The 19,814-nt window shown below is 42.4% G+C and overlaps 2 protein-coding genes across 8 annotated transcripts in view; both read right to left on the bottom strand.

Moving 5' to 3' along the window:
• Positions 1–19,814, bottom strand: part of LOC141752059 (apoptosis-stimulating of p53 protein 1-like) — a 65,160-nt gene that overhangs the window by 4,153 nt on the left and 41,193 nt on the right. For 3 of the 7 annotated variants that reach the window (XM_074609845.1, XM_074609850.1, XM_074609847.1), the window contains 16 exons: positions 18,386–18,442; positions 17,893–18,013; positions 17,460–17,539; positions 17,185–17,352; positions 16,962–17,102; positions 16,643–16,841; positions 15,481–15,609; positions 9,520–9,587; positions 8,990–9,197; positions 4,871–5,092; positions 4,521–4,745; positions 4,057–4,207; positions 3,000–3,037; positions 2,505–2,872; positions 1,438–1,575; positions 35–168 (listed from right to left, as the gene is read on the bottom strand). In XM_074609845.1, coding sequence (XP_074465946.1) covers positions 35–168; positions 1,438–1,575; positions 2,505–2,872; positions 3,000–3,037; positions 4,057–4,207; positions 4,521–4,745; positions 4,871–5,092; positions 8,990–9,197; positions 9,520–9,587; positions 15,481–15,609; positions 16,643–16,841; positions 16,962–17,102; positions 17,185–17,352; positions 17,460–17,539; positions 17,893–18,013; positions 18,386–18,442 — 2,447 coding nt within the window. The remainder of the gene's footprint in view (positions 1–34; positions 169–1,437; positions 1,576–2,504; positions 2,873–2,999; positions 3,038–4,056; positions 4,208–4,520; positions 4,746–4,870; positions 5,093–8,989; positions 9,198–9,519; positions 9,588–15,480; positions 15,610–16,642; positions 16,842–16,961; positions 17,103–17,184; positions 17,353–17,459; positions 17,540–17,892; positions 18,014–18,385; positions 18,443–19,814) is intronic. The other 4 variants (XM_074609848.1, XM_074609849.1, XM_074609846.1 and 1 more) reach the window with 3 other exon arrangements.
• On the bottom strand, positions 6,824–7,855 carry LOC141752060 (uncharacterized). Its single transcript, XM_074609853.1, has 2 exons — positions 7,119–7,855; positions 6,824–6,988 (listed from the first exon to the last, which is right to left on the bottom strand). Exons 1-2 carry the CDS (start codon positions 7,731–7,733, stop codon positions 6,941–6,943), a joined length of 663 nt encoding a protein of 220 aa, XP_074465954.1. The 5' UTR covers positions 7,734–7,855; the 3' UTR covers positions 6,824–6,940.

The raw sequence follows: 19,814 nt of genomic DNA, 5'->3' as shown, positions 1-19,814 counted from the left end.
TTACATGATTGAACGACTGGCTGAAGGTACTGACCATCCGTCACTGTCGGCCGCGTTCACATTGACTCCGAAGTCCAGCAGGAACTTCACAATGTGGTGGTGGCCGGCGCACACGGCATTATGGAGAGGAGTTATGCCTTCGTCATTGGGCATGCTGGGATTTTCCACCTTAAAGACAGAGATAAGAAAGAAAATACGCATAGAGATATTAGACTACGATGGAAAATCACAGAAATATCTGTATCAGCCTCAACCCTTCAATTTAAACCCCAATGGAGAGCACTATAGAAGTGAATTCACTGCAAAACTGGGGATAGTGCAACGTTTTCTGAACAGCTTGGAAGCCGTTGAGTCTCACCGCCTCGGGGTACGACAACGTCAAACTGAGCTTGTTCTGGATGTGAAGCATGTGCATGTTTCCTTGAGAGTATCAGCTAGAGTTTGCAGTTCTGGAGAGTCAGTAAGCACTTTTGTCCGGCCTCCAAGTGAAAGATGTCAGGGATAGACAGGGGCTTGCCTTTAAAGATTGTAAAGGCTTTGTTCTCAGGAGCTCTGTGCTGCTGTAAAAAAAACACCACTCTGTGATACAGAGTGTGTCCTCAACAATTTAACTTTCCACACCTGACAACTGAGACCACCTCTCCCCCCTGACAGCGCTTCTGAGGATCAAAGATATTATGCTTAACAAGTGCTGTCACGGAGGTATTGAAAAGCTTTCTGCAAGATCTGTTGAGGCAATCTGTGCGTGGGCGCAACAGTAATCGTTGGCATGCACAAATATTCTTCTGTTGCGTAAGGAAATGTGTTTTTTCATTCAACACAAATGTGTCAAAAGCACAACGTTTTAGAAGTATAACCACATTTGAAGTATTAGAACCAAACCATGTCCGATGATGATATTCAGCTCTACTCGACAGACAGCCCAAAATGTGAAGATTATCTAGTGAGTAGGGCCGTCAATCGATTAAAATAGTTAATCGCATATTAATCACACATTTTGTATCTGTACTCGCTCATTCTAGAAACATTCTGTGGCTTCAGACCAATCTCCCATAGATGACCAACTGCTGCATAACGGCAAAGGCTCTGTCTGATTGGCCAGATCAGACTAAATAATGCTTACAGACAGAATGTAATTAAATAGGCTGTTACTATATTTAAAGTGCAATATAATTGCCTCTCCATCAGTGTCTCCATGGGATTTTTAGAGGTTTAGAGGTTGGTTTTCCTTGTTTTCTTGCAAAGCTTAAATTGGGTTTGGAACCACTACTAATGTAGGCATGTGAAGCCTCTTTGACTCACTGTAATATTGAGCTGCTGTGCAAATAAACTCGGCTTGATTTGATTTTAGCTCTGCAGTGCAGACATTTAATAAACATTACAAATTTTAAATATGAGAATGTACTAGAATACTGTAACAACATGATCTTGTGTTACCTCATATATAATCCTCTGCACCAGATCAAACTCTCCCTCCAGCGACGCGTCCAGCAGCAGAGCCAAAGGGTTAAACTTCACTCTCAGACCGTGGCCTGTTCGCTCCGACGACGGCTTCTTCAGGTTGGTTCGCTTCACCTGCAGCGTGCAGGGAGAGAAACAGAACAGGGGTTGACAGTGCAGAATAGGAATCGTTACTCTCTGCTTAATGTAGCACATTACTGTAGCTTTCACTGAGAACAACTGTTTTTGTTCATGTTATCAGTAACATATTGCAAAGTAAAACAGAATACTTGCTAAGAAAGTGAGTTAGTATGAAACCAATAGTACGCCAATTGCATACTATTTCCGGTGAAATATTACAGTATGCAACGCCGGACACTACGCCGGCATAAATATCCCACAATGCAATGCGGTAGTGACGACAATGTTCATAACAGACTTTGACGGACAAATCTGTAACATCAATAACGCTTTTTTTTTGTGTGCAAGATTTCACTTTGCTAGGCGTAATGTATATTTTAAATTAATTTAGACTTTAGCTGGGTTCCCACCAAAAGTTCCCGGGAATAAAAGTCTTTTAAAACTACTTTTCAAGGAACTAAAAGGTTCCCTCAGCCCACTGTTGTCTGCATGTCCACCGCGGTCTAAAGACATGCAAAGATTAGGAAAATTAGTCCGCTGACGTATGAAAAAGCAACATGACATGGGACAAGAAAGTACAACCCGCCTGACATTTTTTGGGGGGTAAAATGTCCCTGGAACTTAATTTAGACCCCGGTCCCTGCAGTCAAAATGCAAAGTGTTCCTCAAAAGGTTCTTAGTACTGGGGAAAGTTCCCGCGGTCGAAATGGGGCTTTTAATTCTCACAAATTGTTGTTTTTGTCACATGAGATTGGTACGGGTTACCATGGTTACACGTCTCCAACCAGCAAGGAGGCTCTCAGGAAGTGACAATGAAAATATACATACTACTGTTTATTCACACAAATAGTATTTTGAACGATAGTACACCTATTGGGTATGTAGTGAATAGTATGTGATTTGGGACGCAGCTCGTGCCTTACCTTAGGCAGTGATGGGGGGGCAGGAGGTGATGGCGAGGGGGAGGCATGGCCTACAGAGTTGTGTGCAGGACTACATCCTCTCTTGTTGTTATTGTTCTGGTCCTCTGGCCTATCAGGTGCAGGTGGCGGGCTGGTTCGGGTCGGCGGAGACACATTATTGGTAGTTTCTACCTTTGCTGTCGTCTCTTTGGGTGTTTCTATGGCAACGGAAGGAGGGGACAAGCGGCGGGAGCCCGAGTTGAGGTTTTGAACTTCGCCCTCCACGGTTGCCGTGCTGACGTGCTTGTCGCCAGGTTCTGCATTCCCGTTTGCTGAATGGATGTTGTCCATTTCACCCAAAAGGCAGTCGGGCTGGTAGAAAGTATTGCCTGGAATTAAGAGGGAAACAGCTGATTTAAGCATCATCAAACTCTTAAGGCCAATGGGAGATACTATACAGACCAAAAGATGCCAGCTAAACTTGTCCTGAAACGAGGCCATATCATCACATCTTACCTGAGACTCCTTCCATGCCTCCTGCCAACGTGTTGAACCTGCACAGCACAACAGAAATCATCTTTAACGACACTGCTGCAACCTTTATCGACTGTCATCTAGGGTGCTTTCACACCCGAACTGTTTCGGTTAAAACAAACTCAGGTCTGTTTGCCCAGTTAGTACGGTTCATTTGGGCTGGTGTGAACGCCGTCGATCGAACTCTGATGCGGACCAAACAACCGGTTCCAAGCGGACTCTGGTGCGGTTTGTTTATGGTGTGAAAGCAAACGAACCAACCACAGGATTTTATGATAGCAGATATGTGATTTTAGCATGATTTCTAAAGCTAAACTACTAATAAATCCATCCTGCTGATCGTGAAATCTGTTCAGGAAGTGATCTTATAATTGATCTGTAAGGCCATGTATATAACCTATTCATGCAAATCAACATGTATGCACGTCAGCGCGGGTATTTTCCCTGATTAATAGGTCAAAAGCTGTTAAAACTGCTGTGCTTATATCCGACTCTATGTACTTTGTCAGTTCATTAACTCTATTAGAAAGTGTGGGACAGCGACCCCATAGTAATACACCTAATGTGCATGGCCGTGCTTTCCGCGACGTTCGCACTATGCGTTATAACGCGCAATGGGGTGTTTGTACAGTCCTGTATTTACCATTATTCATCATAACATGCGGCCGATTTTCAGTCTAATACTACTAATAATGCTTATAATTAGTTATTAAATAGAAAAAAGGAAAATTAAAGAGCTGCATAAGCTCGTCAGTCACCAGAATTTGGTGTTCCCCACGTTAGTCCTGATGATGCAGGATGACAATCGCCAAAATGTCCAATCAACGACGTTGACGTCAGTCTGTATAACTTCACGTTTTCTCCTCTAGTTTGTTTGTAAAATGTTAGTGTGAACAAGAACTGGAACCAGAACTAAAATGCAACATCATTTCTTCCCTTGGTCCAGACCAAACTACAGGTGTGAAAGCACCTTAGTTTCTGTTTCAGTTTCATAAAAATGTATTTGTTTTTATATTACAGTATACAGCATAGCACAAACCTCTGGTATAGTAGTTTTTGGATGTTTGGCCCCTGTGGGCCCTCGGGCTCGGTGATTGAGCTCCGCTTCTTCAGGGGTCGTGGAGCGTTGCTGAGGCGTCGGCGGAGAACCTCCAGGTCGGCATCGCTCTGGTAACGTAGCTGGGAGTGGGCTGCGGAGGGCAGAGGTGGGATTGTTTAAAAACTGCACATTTCTTCTTCTGTTATTTGTTTATTGTGGAATGTTGTTATTAATTGTCTTTAATTGTCTAATTAATTCTCCAATTTAGTTGCAATTTTCTAAGGAAATGATCAGGGATATGAGCCATATAATTAACATAAAATAATGTAATGTTACAGCAAGTGTGGTGTCACAGAGAGCATCAAAATGTATTAGACATTTGTCACAGATTTATTCTCTATCACCACATGAAGCCGAGACTATGGCAGCACCCTGATGAGTTTGATTTATTCCCTGGTACATACCAACTGGGGTGAGCTTAGTGGGACTAAGGGGACGAGGGATGTTGTCCACGGTGGGTGGTGGGAGGATTTGCCCATCGCTGCTCTCGCCTCCTCCTCCTTTCCCTCCTTCTTTATCTGTAACATCCTCTCCTCCTGCCCTTACTGCTCCTCCTACTACTCCTCCCTGGAGAAAAGGGACAGGGGACGGAGAGGTGGAGGAGGTGGGGAGGATGGGTTTGCCATAGACTACGGAGAGAAAGGAAACGGGACAGATGGTGATTAGATGGATTTTTCATTGTGTACATTGCAACATTAAACATGCACTATGTTTACATGTGGCACAATGAGTAAAAAACACATTTTAATCTTGCCTGCTTTGACAGTAGTCCTGTTGCTGAGGGATCCGTAGTTTTTGGCCTGCGGCTGCTGGAGGTACATGCTGTAGATGGAGCTGCTGTTCATGGTAGCGGGGCCCTTCCTGGGGGACTGGGGCCTGGAGGGGTGGTCCGGGACGTAGGGGCGTACAGCCACCGCCGGAGGGGGATCTGTTCGCTCTGTTTGTGGAGACAAGGGAGATGGCTGGGAGGTGGAGCCTAACAGTAGAGGCAAGGTCGGGGAAGTATACAATTAACACTTATTTTCCAGATGCTACACCTACATGTCCATGACAGACAGATTATGAGTGCATCATTCAGTTTCCCTAAAATAAAGAGCCTTGTAATATTTTGTTAGAAATGACTGCTTAAATAAAACCATTATTAAAGGTCAAGCAGCCCTGTGACAGTCCTTAAAGAGTAAGTTCAGCATGGGGTTAAAGGGAAAATTTGGTATTTTTCAACCTGGTGTCTAAGTGACTAATGGAAACAACTTTTTTTGAAATTGGTCCAGTACTGAGAGAGAGCGCTGCAGCTGCGAAACGGGCTGCAATGTAATAATGTCGGGCAATTCCGCACCGTCAATTTACGTCCACCAAAAGTGCTTGTTTTTGCCACTGACGGGCTCAGATTGTTATTATAAGTGTCTGACAACATTATGGAAAGGACCCTACAGAGAAATTAAACCTTTTTTTTAGGGCTGTCAAAGTTAACGTGATAATAATGCGTTAACGCAAGTTCGTTTTAACGCCACTTATTTTTTTAATGCATTAACACAACTTGTGATTTTTAGGTTGTCGCGGCCTGAGTTTTAAAGCTAGAGTGAAGACACTTAAGCTACATTTTGGCGATGAAAAACTGACATGGCAATTTTCAATGGGGTCCCTTGACCTCTGACCTCCAGATATGTGAATGAAAATGGGTTCTAAGGGTACCCACGAGTCTCCCCTTTACAGACATGCACACTTAATGATAATCACATGCAGTTTTGGGGCAAGTCATAGTCAAGTCAGCACACTGACAGCTGTTGTTGTCTGTTGGGCTGCAGTTTGCCATGTTATGATTTGAGCATATTTTTATGCTAAATGCAGTACCTGTGAGGGTTTCTGGACAATATCTGTCATTGTTTTCTGTTGTTAATTGATCTCCAATTATAAATATAGACTTATATATTTCCCACTCCCATTGACAAGAGTGCAACATGGGGAAATCTGCCTTTAAGGTAAATTTTGAACAGATAAAAAATGTGCGATTAAATATTTTAATCAATTGACAGCCCTAGGTTTTTTCTTTTTTACCTTTCGCTTGATCCGGTCTGTTTGTTATTGTATATAATAACTTGTATATTATAACTTTAAATAGGAGGGACTGACACACTGAAGATCCAAAGAGTTATCATCCTGTCTTATCAATATGACGTAGTGAAAAAGTGAACTTATATTGTGTAGGATGATTTGCAGCACTTTTGTACTGGATTGCATTTGATTAGCAAATGTGTGTGTGGTTGAGGAACAGACACAGTTTAATCAATGGACTCTGGAAGTCCTTTGTGCTCCTTTTTTATATTAGATGAGTGAGTTGCGGGATGAGGGATGCCAATGGAGCTGCAAGTAATCAGCTAATTCTAAGAGGAGATGTTCCTCTTTAAGTTTTCCAGCAACACATGTAGTTAATCTGAGGAACATTTATCAAATTCATCTGGACTTTTTTTTTTTCTTCATGTACCGGTGACTATCACACACAAATATTTGCCATTCTGACGTTTACTTTGAATCCACTGAGAATAAAGAGATTGGAATTCTTGCAGGCTTTCAATGCAGTTAGTGTCTACCAAATGGCAAATGAAAACTTATAATGTATTTATATATAAAATGCATTTAGATTCAGAAACAATTTTTACAATTTTTGTTTTTTTATGTTGTTATATTCATTTGAGGATAAGACAAATAATTATGGTTTATTATTTATTTTTTATTTTTGATACCTCCGCCAAGGAGGTAATGTTTGCCAAAAACCCAACGTAGCCACCCTCATGGTGGGAGGAAACCGGATCACCCGGAGACAACCCTACGCAACCTTCTGTGAGGCGACAGTGCAAATCACTGCACAGGCCGCCTATAGGAGGAAAATAAGGATGGGGGGTAGTGGAAGTTGAGAATAATGAGTATGTGAAATGTCCTCCAGTTTACTTGAATAACCGGAGGAATCTTTTCCACGGAGAGAGTTTTTTAGGATTATCGATGACCTTTTTCGTGTGCTCCTCTTGGTCGGCGAACCCGCTCAAAAGATCATTCATTTGCTCGTCTAGGTCGGCCATCACATTCACAACATAATCCTGTCTTTTCTCCACAGCCTGTCCGGACACATCCTTCTGTGGAACATCCTTTAGCGTAGAGGCCTGCTGGACAGAACCCTCGAGTGCACCAATTTGTTGTGGTACACATTCAGGTGTAGCAGCCTGCTTTGGAGCTCGCGGTAGGTCCCCTTTCTGTGCCTGATTCTTTCTGGCGAGAAGGGTTTTGGTCGGGGTCTCTGGATGATGTACTTCTGCAGACACAGCAGTCTCATTCTGCTTTCTGAGAGTGGACATACTTTTTTCCCAGGACCTGTAGAAGACTGAAATCTTCTCTGCTGGCGGGATACAGTTTTTCCTCTTGAGCTCATTTTTCAACACGGAAATTCTCAAATCGACCGGCTTCCTCTTGGACTTTTTGGTCTTCTTCATTCGTCTACGCCTGGGCTGCTGAGGCCGGGCCTTCTTGCGAAGAAAGAGAATCCATTTATCCCAGAGGATGACGGCGCTTGATACCCTTTTGCTCTTGCCTTTTTTGCTTTCTCTTCTGTCTTTGCTTTTCTCCATTGTAAAAACTTGTTTTACTCTGTGATGCAAAGCTCTGGCCGGTTTGTGATTTGGTATTGAAAAGGGGAGGATACAAATTGTAGGGCCTATCTGTAGGTAACAGATGAGGTATCAAAGCACGTAGAATGGAATGTTCGTTTAAGAATGGAATGGCGTAGAATGGAATGACGTAGAATGGAATGACATAGAACGGAATGAAGTAGCATGGAATGCACAGGCTGCGAGCGATTCTCGAGTGATCGTGTCGTCTGTGACGACGATTGATTTTTTTCCAATGAATATGGGAAAATATACAGGAAATATCACTTTAAAAGTCCCGTACAGACGTTTTGATTACACGGCTAAGCAGAACTTTTTTTGCTACTTAAGCTGCTTTTGTTTGGTGGTGTGAAGCAAAATCTACTCTTAACATTTCTTTTTGTTTTTCTGCTCCAGTTACATTGGTCCCCATCCTATACAGAGAACCAGTAATGTTAGCTGGACAGTAGTGTGTCTGTCCTGCTGTATCACCTTTTCCAATATACCTAAGTTTACATCCCTGTGTTAACATGATTGATTTCCCTTTTCTCTTGTTTTCTCTCTGTGATCAGGACAATGCTGGAGAAACTGGGCCAGGTGGAGAAGGTGACTCCCCTGCAAGCTAAACGAAAGGGAGAGTAAAAAATACAAGTATGGACTTAGATCAGGGGTCTGCAACCTGCAGCTCCGGAGCCACATAAAGCTCTTTAGCTCCTCTCCAGTGGCTCCCTGTGGATTTATAAAAATGTAAATGAATAACTGTTCTTTGTTTACATTTTCAACCCAAAAATTGCTGCAACAACTTATGAGACATAATAGAGCATGGGAATGCTTTATTACACGTCTATCATAAAGTTCTAAGCCCTTATAAACCTCACAATTTATTTAAATTCATTCATATTTATTCCTGATTTATAATTAGAACAACTTGACACACAGTGCTCAGCTGCACCTCAACTTAATCTTCAGGTTCCCAGCTTTCTGATGATGAATTCAGTCATCATTAATTTCATTATTTACATCTGTGCTTTTCCTACTGTGACATGTTAAAATGTCTTCCGTGAAAAGGGCCTATCTGAGCCCGTTAGTGGCAAAATCAAGCACTTTTAGTGGACGTACAGTGACAGTGCGGGATTGCAGCCCATTTTTGCGGCTGCCGGCTGCAGTGTTCTCGCTCAATACTGGACCAAGGTTGAAAAATACCTAAGTTTCCCTTTTTAAGGTAGTCTTTAAATTACCTTGACTTGAATTTGGAGGGACGGAGATCCGTTGCTGTATTTGTTGTGAAGCGGAAGACGATGAAGAGGAGGACGAGGTGGCATTTGCAGCGCTGGATCGGGGCCAGCCCAGTGTACCGGGGGCAGAACGGGGCAGGGAGCTGGTGGCACAGTGATGCCCTGCCGCCTGGTGGGTGGCACTGGGGTAGGTACCATAACCAGAGGGAAGCTGGTGAGAGGGAGAGACATTGAAAAAAGATGTTTCTAAAGCCTGGCTGCATATCCTTGTTCTTCTGTAAAAACCTGCATTGCTATTTTGGAAAAAGATATTTCTTGGGTTGAAAAGTTCACACAGTCATTAACCGCACACTTCAAAGTGGGAGCTAGGGCACCTTTAAAATGGCCTCAAGGAGGCTCTTAGCAAAATGAGGAATATTTGAATGCCTCTATATCATCTTTCATGTGCTAGATATTTCTTTGATCCAGCACCCATCCAAAGCGGACACTGGATATCTTTCTTATCGTTTTTTGTATTACAAACTGTACAGTACCTGTTCTGGACTGTTGGTCCTCCAATCTGACACACTCCTGGTGATGCTAGGCCACGACGCTTCATTAGCTAAACAGAGAGAGAGAGAGGGAGTGTTGAGAAAGGGACAAAGGTTAAAACGAGAAAGCCAATTAAGGAGAGGAAGAGGCAAAGACAGACACAAACATGTATGTTAAAGAAGGTTAAAGTAGGTGAAAGGTGAGAGATTAGAGTTACAGATATGAAGGTAAGTTCATATGTTACGCTGAGAAGAAGTTAGAAGGGATCTAGATGCTAAATAGTGGCCTAAATGTTTTACACAAGCTGCCATTTACAGTATGTCATTCCATTGACACAATACAAATATAAAACATGGCTACCTTCATGCTCCATTATCTAGTACCACATAACAATCATCCACTATTTGAAACAGACTCCAAGTCCAGTTATTTCTTAATTTGTCCTTTCAATTGTTTTGCCTCAACACAGCAAATCGGCTACTGTAAAGCAACAATACAAGTGCTAAATTGCTTAACAACTACTCTGCATGTTTGAATTGGTGATTACAGTGTATTCTCCACTGCAAACATGTGATTAACATCCTGTAAGTAGTACAGCAATGGGACTCTCGTGATCGTGAGCCTGGTAGCAAATTGTATGGGTATTGTGGTTGTTGTTGTTGTCATGGTGACATCTGTATCTGATAATAAAAAAGACAAACATTCACAGTAACTGGCAATTGCAGTCATGGAAATAGACTTTAGGGTGCTGTTATGTTGCTTTTACAAGAGGAATTGTTGGTTAACAAATACTCAGAAACTGTGAATGCATTCCAAAACCTCAAATAACAGAAAGCTGCTGCGTTGAAGATTTAAAACTGACTTGGCTGACTTGTGCTAAAATGTTGAGCTCTTAGAAAATGAAGCTTGCTAGCTATGAAAGGTAGCAGCCTCTTTCTCACACAGATGTTGCATAACTAATTGGCACAGTTCAATGCAGGACACAATGCAGGACAGAGTGTCGGTCACAGTGCCGGTCGGTCACTCAATCTTGTTGCCTATTAACTAGTGACAATCCTGGAGGTCAGTGGCCTAGCTTAATGCTTTACAGATTCATGGCAGTTTAACCAAAGAGTATAGAAGCAAAGAGACAAAACTCTGTTTTTTTCTGACAACAGCCGCTAGATGGCGGTGCGGTAGCGCTGCCGCCGTTTTGGACTGAAAACGCCGATGAGTCTGTGGCTATGGATGTATAAAGAGACGTTTCTAAATCAGAGAATCATTTTTTTTTTTTAGGTAAATCAACTTCCCAGTATGAACACTTAAATAGTCCCATTTAAATCATTATGTCCTAAAAGTTGTGCCGGAAATGGGCCAGTACTGTAACTGCGCCGTTGTACTGGCATATGTACTGAAATGCATACAAAAATACATTTGAAGTGGGATATATTACCAAGATATACATATAAACATATCCAAGACACGTGCGTTGATCATGTCATGCAACTGCTGAATTAGGGTACTGGCATCTTTTTTTGGTCCAATTCAGGCATAATGAACACGGGATGCGCCACCCGGCTTCCTGCTAGCTATAATAATGCATATATTGGCTGTAATTCATCACTTTTATTATCTTATAATACACCCATGGGCTGTATGCTGTAAACCTGTACCGTGGGGGATGTATTAACGTCTCTGTTCCCAAACAACTGGCTATCGGCCAGTAGCTAGTAGCGCTAGTAGTAACGTTACGACCTCAACGGAATTCGACGTACTAACACGAAAGACAAAAGCACAGGACACAACCTCTTATACATCCAAGGTCTGTGGACTATTGCACGTCGATTTTGGTGGTCCTTGATATGAAAATGTTTGAGATTGCTCTCAAAATCTTTGTGCTGGAATTTTCTAACTTCCATTTATGTCCATCGCTCACTTTATGCTCCTCTGGGAAGCAGCCAGGCAACAAAGTTTAATAAATAAATAAGTAAGTAAGTAAATAGTTATAATAGTATGCATATTTATAATATTTGTATCGTTTAACACGGGTCATTTGGGTAGAGACATTAAATATATGACAATAGAGTAGAAATAATTTAGTTTTACTTTCGTACGTCACTTTGTAGGCTGGCATCCGGTAGTCGCTTTCAGTCCAAAATGGCGAAGGCGCAGCTTTGCTGTTGGGCGCTAATGTTGCAATGGAACGTATAATTAGGTTTCACTTCTTATCAATATAAGTTCTTTGGTTTAACCTTACCTTACTTCCATATAAACTAAAGACTAGCTGAAAGGAAGTAGCCTTGTGAGTCTTAGCTTGCTTGTTAGTTTTAATAAACTAATAATATGAACATATTGTACCATGGTAGAGTGCTAGCAGGCTTTTTAAAACTGATACCATTATTGTTCTGAAGCTTTTGGCAGCTTATGTGCTTAATATGTCTGTACATGATGCTAAAATTGGGGATTGGGAATAATTAAGATTTTGACCTGACGATGGCGCTAGAATAGTCAGGGGATCACCAAAGTTAATATAAAAGATGTTCCCAAACTGGTGGACCAACCAATCGACTGCCAGACAGACTGACATTGCCGTCCTTAGAGCCACGCCGCCAGCGAGCCTGGCTAAAAATAATTGGAAAAAGTCCATTGTGGGCCTTTAAAATTCCAAAACATGGCACAAAATTCAGCGTCCATTGTATCCAAGTATCATTTTAGGCCGTTGCCTAAACCATTTGGCTTAGCACTCGGCGGTACCGCCACGTCACAGTTCTGTCTGGCACATACCGGACTAATACTGATTAACTAGTGAACCTGGGAGTCCTGCAGTCATTAAGCTGCGCTGTGCAACCTGTTGACTGCCGCTGTAACCTGCTGACCTCAGGAAGAAAGCAAACGGTCACGACAGGAAACAAACAGTGCGAGGTGGAAACTTGGCCATCTGCCTGAGAGCCCAGATTAGAAGCACTCGCTCAGTGTCGGGGAGGAAAGACAGTACAGTTTACAGCGCCAGTGGCATCACAGAACGCCCTGATGCAAAAGACAAAGAGCTCAAGTTCAGGTTAAGGGGTTTCAAGAAGCTCATCACTACTCACACCTCTTCTTGAGGTCACATCTAATGTGAATCATTGAACGCCAATCTCTGTATTCTTGAACTGAGGTATGAGGATTGGTGATAGTTTGTGGCAATATTCAATGTAGTTCAGAGCCTCTGAAAGAAATCAATAGTGAGACTCTCAATAGTAAGAATAGAATATGTGGAATCTGATCAACATGTCTCATTATATTTAGTGAGGATTTAAACAGTTCAACATTTTGAGAAACTTGCTTTTTCGCTTCCTTGTCGATAGTTAGACGAGAAGATTGATAACTATCTTCTACTGTCAGGAGCTGGTTAGTTTAGCTTAGCATAAGGACTGGCAAGAAGGGGAAAGAGCTAGCCTGGCTCCGTCCAAAGGTAACAAAAATCCTCCCATCAGCACCACCTAAAGCTTACTAATTAACAACACAAGACTCCAAGAAGTGGCTGAAACCGGCCAAGAAATAAACCATCACATAACCCCCTGAAATAAAATTGTTGTTTTTACACTGCGATTTCTGTACAGATTAAACAAACGACATGCAACATGTTAATTGGTGAGCGTTAGAGGTGCAAGTAGGTGGAAATTGTTACCTTCGGACTGAGCCATGCTTTCTGTTACCCTTTGGTTGCAGTTTTATGCTGAAGCTAAGCTTATCAGCAGCATCGCTTACTATACAGACATGAGATTGGCACCTATATTGTCATCTAAAAAAGGCAAATAAGTATATTTCCCAAAGTGTCGAACTGCTCCTACAAAATCAATAAATATTTAAAGATGAATCACATTTAATACTGCGTATTGTAAATCAAGCAAGCTGCACAAATCGTATCACAGGGAGACGACACTGACTGGAAGTTTATCTGTTTTTTCTCTAAAACAGAAGCATCAGGATTTTTGAAGCCTTTCCTTATTGATCATTACATAAAGTCTCCTTATAGAACATTAAAAAAGGGAGCTTTTGTTTCAGAAAAACTGGCTCCAGTTACAATTTTACAGCAAATATTAGTTTACATCAGTGGTATGTGAAACCATTTCTCTTCTATTCCTTTCAATGAACCAATAAATTATTCACTTGTAATTATTCACTTCTAGCGCTAATGGGAATCCACGGAATTGTGATTTGACTGTAGACTGCTATGCTTATGCTTATTAGCATTCATGCAGTATAATAGATATTCATAGCTCACATTTGTTAGAGTCTTAATCACTCTGATGACAGCGACAACAGCTGCCATGACCCCCCACCCCCCCACCACCACCTAAAATCTCTCCTTATCTGACTCACACAGACACACACACACACACACAGCACACAGACTGTATATAGCTACAAGCGTATACCTCAGACTTCCTTTCATTCATGTGTCGTGTCATTCGTTAGACTGTTGACACGATTTACAACTACGTGTTTTCCACATTACATAAGCTGGGACAATAAATAGAGCTGTTGCATTTGCTTTGGCATTCAAGAGCACAATGGGATTTGTATCAGTGCTGGTTCAGGACACTTCACTCACACCCAGCAGTTAAGTGAGTAGAACTGCTGTGCTACTTCCAGCCTGCATGGGTGTATACTGCAGAATGGTCAGTGGTTAATGAGGCAAGGCTGTGTTATATGTTGACAAAGCTGATTCTAGCCATGTGGACTGGATGTTGACATTAATAAGTTAGGCTAGTGTGATTATTAACTACACTCAATAATGTGTTAAAGGAATAGTTCCACATTTTGGGGAAAAACACTTATTTGCTTTCTTGCCGAGAGTAGTTGAGAGTCTCATATCTCATATAATATGAAGCTTCGGACATGTGACGTTAGCTTAGTTTAGCATAAAGGTCTGGAAATGAGGAGAAAAGGCTAATTTCTCACACCAGGTAGGAAGACGTAATTGAATATGAGCCTCAGTCCAGACTCTGGTTTGCCCTCAGTTTATTTTCTTACGCTAGGCTTCCTAACCCCGAGCAGCTGCTGGCTATCAGATGTCATGTCTGTGTCCTTATACACATGACCCATACATTTTGAGGTCATTTTCTGTAGCTGATTCAATTATGTTCTCCCAACCATCTGTTCTGCATAGTTAGACCAAAGCACTCCACAGCGTTCTTGGTTTGAAGGCACCCTTCGATTTCTCAGCCCAGGACTCAAACTAAGAACGTGTCTGTTTTTTGGGATTACGGCTCAATAAAACATAAGTATGTTGGGAAACATGCAGGAAATACTATCAACAGACCCACTGCACCTTTAAGCTACTACGAGGAACTTTGAATTGTGTTCATTTAGACAAAAGCGGTAGTGTTTCTGAGCACCAGAGTCCCTTTAGAAAACCTCTCATTTTACTGCAGCAGAGTCTGACAGTCTGCCCAACGCAGTCCTGGTTCTGGTTCTCCCTTGCCGCCAATCCCTCCAGCGGGCTCAGCAATACGGCCTGGGCCTCCAGCAGCGTGGTGTCGGTGTTGCGAGGCAAAGCTCTGCTCCTGGCCGGAGGATGAGCCGCTGTGCAAAGCTCTCCACCTCCCGCCAGAAGTCCGACTGCAGTTCGAAGGCGCCAGCGAAGCCGGATCTGGGTCTGCCCCTGACGGGCTGGTCACTGCCGAAGGCCTCGCTGGAGTCTGAGCTGAAGGCGTTTCTGGTGAACGTGCTTGCCGCAAATTCGTCAGATTTTGCGTAGAATTGGACCCGATGACAAGCATTAAGAATAACTATATAGAAATAGACAACATTCTTGCTGATGGTGTCGTTTGCTTAAGTAGAAGCATCAGTATTAAATCGAGACGCTTTTATAACCAGTTAGAAGTTCCTTGTAGTAACTTTAAGGTGCAGATGAAGTAGTGAGGAAACAGGTGCTGCTAATCTATACTATCACCAATGGAGCTAGAGGGTTTCTCTAGCGTCTTCCAGGGACTCACTGTTGTCACTATCGCCCCCCTGAGGGGACCGAGGTCCCTCCCACGTCTCAGTGGGCTCTGACAGGACGATGTCTAAATCTGACACTTTCCATTGGCTGGGAGGCTTCCTGATGCCAGTCCTGTCCTCCTCTGCATGGCCACACCCACCACGAAAGAGACAGTAACATAGACCAACCACGACAGCAACAACCACCAAAACGACATCAATCAACAACACCATGACGATGACATCACGATGGTGTCACAAAACAGGAACAGGAACAGTCACAACAGCAAGCACCACCACGACGACATCAACAAGTGACAAAACAATTATCACAAGATCACCGATAACACGAACACACACCACAATTAAGATAACAACAACAACAGATAAGGGAAGAGGAAAAAAAGGAGCCAACAGACAGGAAAAGGAAATAGACAGCAAGTTAGAGGCCGGACAGAGATATAAGATAAGAGACATAAGAACACTCTGAAGTGAAAGACGGCGAACAAACTGATCCATATCTTGTGCAGCGTCTTAGAGGGATCGTTTGGGTGTTTTGAAGTGGGGTTGTATGAGATACTTATCCATAGTCAGTGTATTACCTACAGTAGATGATGGTTGGCACACCACCAGCTTGGACAAGCAGAGAGGAGTTACAACACAGAAGCAAAGCAATATGCTGCTGTGAACGGGGCCGGCAGCAAAACATATTTTGCGATGGGGTAGTTTGTTTGTGCTGTTGTGTGACTTTGGTGAATCTGAACTATCCACATAATAACACAAACAGACTAACTGATGGAGGCAGCAGTAGACCAGCAGCTCCCGTGTTCTGCGAGGTAAAATTACTGTTTTTTCCCCAATGGAGTCTGGTTGCTTTGATAGCGGCTTCAGTTCCCCATCAGAAACATAGAATACATAGCTGTCTGATGGCACGTAAACGGATATTGATTTCTTTAGGAGGGCCTTTCTTTAAGGTGGCTAAAATATGTTTTGCTGCCGGCCCCATTGCTTTGCTTCCGTGTTGTAACTCCCGTCTGCTTCTCCAAACTGCCGACCGTCATCTCCAGCAGGTAATACACTGCCTATGGATAAGTACCTCATACGACCCCATTTCAAAACACCCGAATTATCCCTTTAAGATATCTAACAAACAAAACAAAAACTTGTTGTGCCAACCTGAGAGTGAGCGGATGTGGCTGAGCGGTTTGGGTTTGGGCGGTGGGTCGGGTGGCAGGTTGTACCCCGCCTCCTGTCTTCCCTCCGCTGGAACCTGGATGTAGGGGCAGACAGCCGCTACTCGCCCTGAAACTCCACCTCCTGGGTGGGAAGAGGTCTGAGGCGAGGACAGAACTCCTCCTCCGTTCATACGAGTCAGCTGAAGCAAAGATAGACGCACAGTGTTAGACCTACAGGAACTGTCAAGCTAACTTTAAATCCAACAGTCAAGAGAAATGAAACACAAATGAGGTGTGTTTCCATTAGCTGATTCGTGTACTTCTGCTCTCTTCTTATGCAGCCGGTCTCTCAGATCTCCGATGCGTTGATCCATCACCGTCACCTGGGCGTTCCTCTTGTTCAGCAGCTCCTTGTTCTGGGCCAACTTGCTGCTCTGCTCCAGGTTATGACGGTTACGAGCCTGAAAACGCACAGCATAAGAAGTCTTATACGCTCTTCTCTTCTTTTTTTAATGCTGAAAGAAGGAGTTGGTGTATTTTTACCTGCAGCTCCTGGTAGAGTTTCCTCAGTTCCAGGGCCGCGGGCCCAGACAGGGGTGATCCTTTCTGGCCAGCGGGTGCACCCTGGGACCCGATGTGTGTCCCCTGAGCTGGCGCAACAGAGTGTAGCTGAAGGCGTCCTCTCCTCAAGTCGTCCAGCTGCTGGGTCAACTGGTAAAAACCATTTAGAGAGAGAGCTTAAGAACTCACCCAACTCAAACTCGCTTGATTTTCATAATGAAACTCCACCTCAGTGACAAACAATCCCTCAACATTACCTGGTCGACTCTGACCACGGCGGACTGCAGCTCGGCCTGCTTCTCCTGAAACAAGCTGCTGACATGGTCGATCTCTGCAGCTGGACACAGACACCAGGACAATACAGATTAGACTGAAATAGTTCAAGTACAATGAGATCACTGCCATTGTCACTGCTTACTAATTAAACCCATTTAAGTTTGTCTCTATATTTGCATGCCTGCACGCATCTACAGCAACATGTCATTTATTAGCTTCTGACTACTATTACTTTTGGAAAGTGACAATGACATTTAAGTTCACTTTCAAGGTCACCTTCAATGTATTTTTTTAGCCACATTTTTGCACAGGTTTCCCCTCATACTATTCACGATACTATACTATTAATATGTGGTCGTACTGCAGCGCCTGTAATCCATGTAGTCATAATCTCTGCAGAGTGTTTAGGCTTACAGAGGTTTCCGTTGATCAGTTTGCTGTAGTCGACTTGTCCTCTCATGGCTCGGATCTTTTTCAGCTTTGCCTCCTGAGTGTCCACTCGCTCCTTCAGCCGCTGCAGCTTCTCAGCTTCAGACTAAACAAGAGAGAAGAAGAAGAAGAAGAAGAAAAAAAGACACATTTTCATTTCATTTTTAGTCAGCTTTTAATGTGACAAAAGATAAACAGTCTATATTTTGAAGTCACCTTGCTATATCCAATTTATAAACATTCACTAAACATATGGCAGTTAGTGAACGCTATTTTAATGTAGACATTTTAGAGTGGGGCTTCGAACAAATGAACCTTGGTGGAGCTAACTTCTGGGTCAGCCTGCATAACACGTGTCATGACTGACTACCCTACCGTATATATATATATATAAGATGAAGGGTTTTAAATATGTTCCGGTGCCTTATAGAAGACGTATTAAAGACTGATAGAAGACAGACAGACATCTGGAGCCCACCTGTGTCTGTCCCTGGTTAGATCTGCCTCCCTGGTGAAGGTACCTCAGTCTCTGCTCCTAGAAGAAGAAGAAAAAGGTGAGGACATGTACAATTTTTAGATTTTTCGTTCATTTCCAGACACGTTTTTAGTTGCGCAGACTCAGTGATGGCAAAAAACATGACCCCAGTTTGCTAGAGTACCTGCTATAAACATTTCTTTCATGAAACACATTATTTTTGTGAGTTTGTTTGTTACCATAATAACTACAAATGGATGAGGCCATGTTCCTCCTTTCTACTCTCATGCTCTAAGGCAGTGCTACCCAAACTTTTTTCCGGGGACACACTTTTTAAAAATGACAAACCATAGCGTACCAATTCACAACGGGCCTTATCTATAAATTGTGAGAATTTGTGCGTAAATGAACATTCCTGATCATCTCTATTGCCATTTCCACATCGCCTTACACTATCTTGAAGAGGTAAACCAGCTTTTTTGAAGAGATATACTTTTGATAAATCGCATCTTTGTTTTATGCATGTTATTAAAAACATATACACATGTTAAATACTTAATAAATGAGACCAAATAAATGCATTTAGGTGGAGTTAACAGGATCTTTTTTTTTTACTCTCATCAGTTAACCCTCCTATTGTCTTCCCGTCGGCCGTGCAACTTCTGTCTTGTTTGTCTGTTTATAAAACATACAGTATAAATTATCACCTAATTCTGTGTTACACCTTTTTGGCCAACTTCTTTCCAAATCATTACCACAAGTTTTACACTTTATTTTATTTTATTAAGGTTAATAAACCTAATTTACGTGAAATTATACCTAATTTTTTAGTTAAAAAAACCCCCATAAATTATGAACTATTTCGACTATAGTTATTATCAGAGGAACATAATGTTGATGGATTATCACGGGCTGGTATATGTCAAAGTTTAGTTAGAATATTGTTTTGAAAAACCATTTACATTTTTTTTTTAAAGGCAGCAAATAATGACACATGTGGTCTTCCCGGGTCAAAATTGATGCAATAAATTTGAATAAAACACCCATAAGTCATTCATTTTTTTTTGCAAAGACCATAGTAGGGAACCATCCATGTTATTTTGGGGGAGTTAGATGAAAAACATCCATATTTATGATATAATGAAGTTTGAAAACGGGTCAAATTTGACCCGAGGACAACAGGAAGGTTAAACAAACAGAACATACGTTAACCTTTCATATTAGATTCAATGTTATAAGTAGGCTACAATTATCAGAACAATACGAACATTCAGTCTTCCTCATGTGGCTCAAAGGTGAACTGCAGACATAAATGTTCAATAAAAGACTATGGAAGAAATTCTGCTAATTGATTTGGCGACCCTAATAAAATCCCCTGCGACCCACCTGTGGGTCCCGACCCAGTCTTTGGGAATGACCGCTCTATAAGGCA

This window comes from Sebastes fasciatus, chromosome 15 (assembly GCF_043250625.1).
Source record: "Sebastes fasciatus isolate fSebFas1 chromosome 15, fSebFas1.pri, whole genome shotgun sequence".
Taxonomy (NCBI): Eukaryota; Metazoa; Chordata; class Actinopteri; order Perciformes; family Sebastidae; genus Sebastes; species Sebastes fasciatus.
The sequence above is the reverse complement of the archived record's forward strand: the minus strand, read 5'-3'. Positions and strand labels throughout refer to the sequence as shown.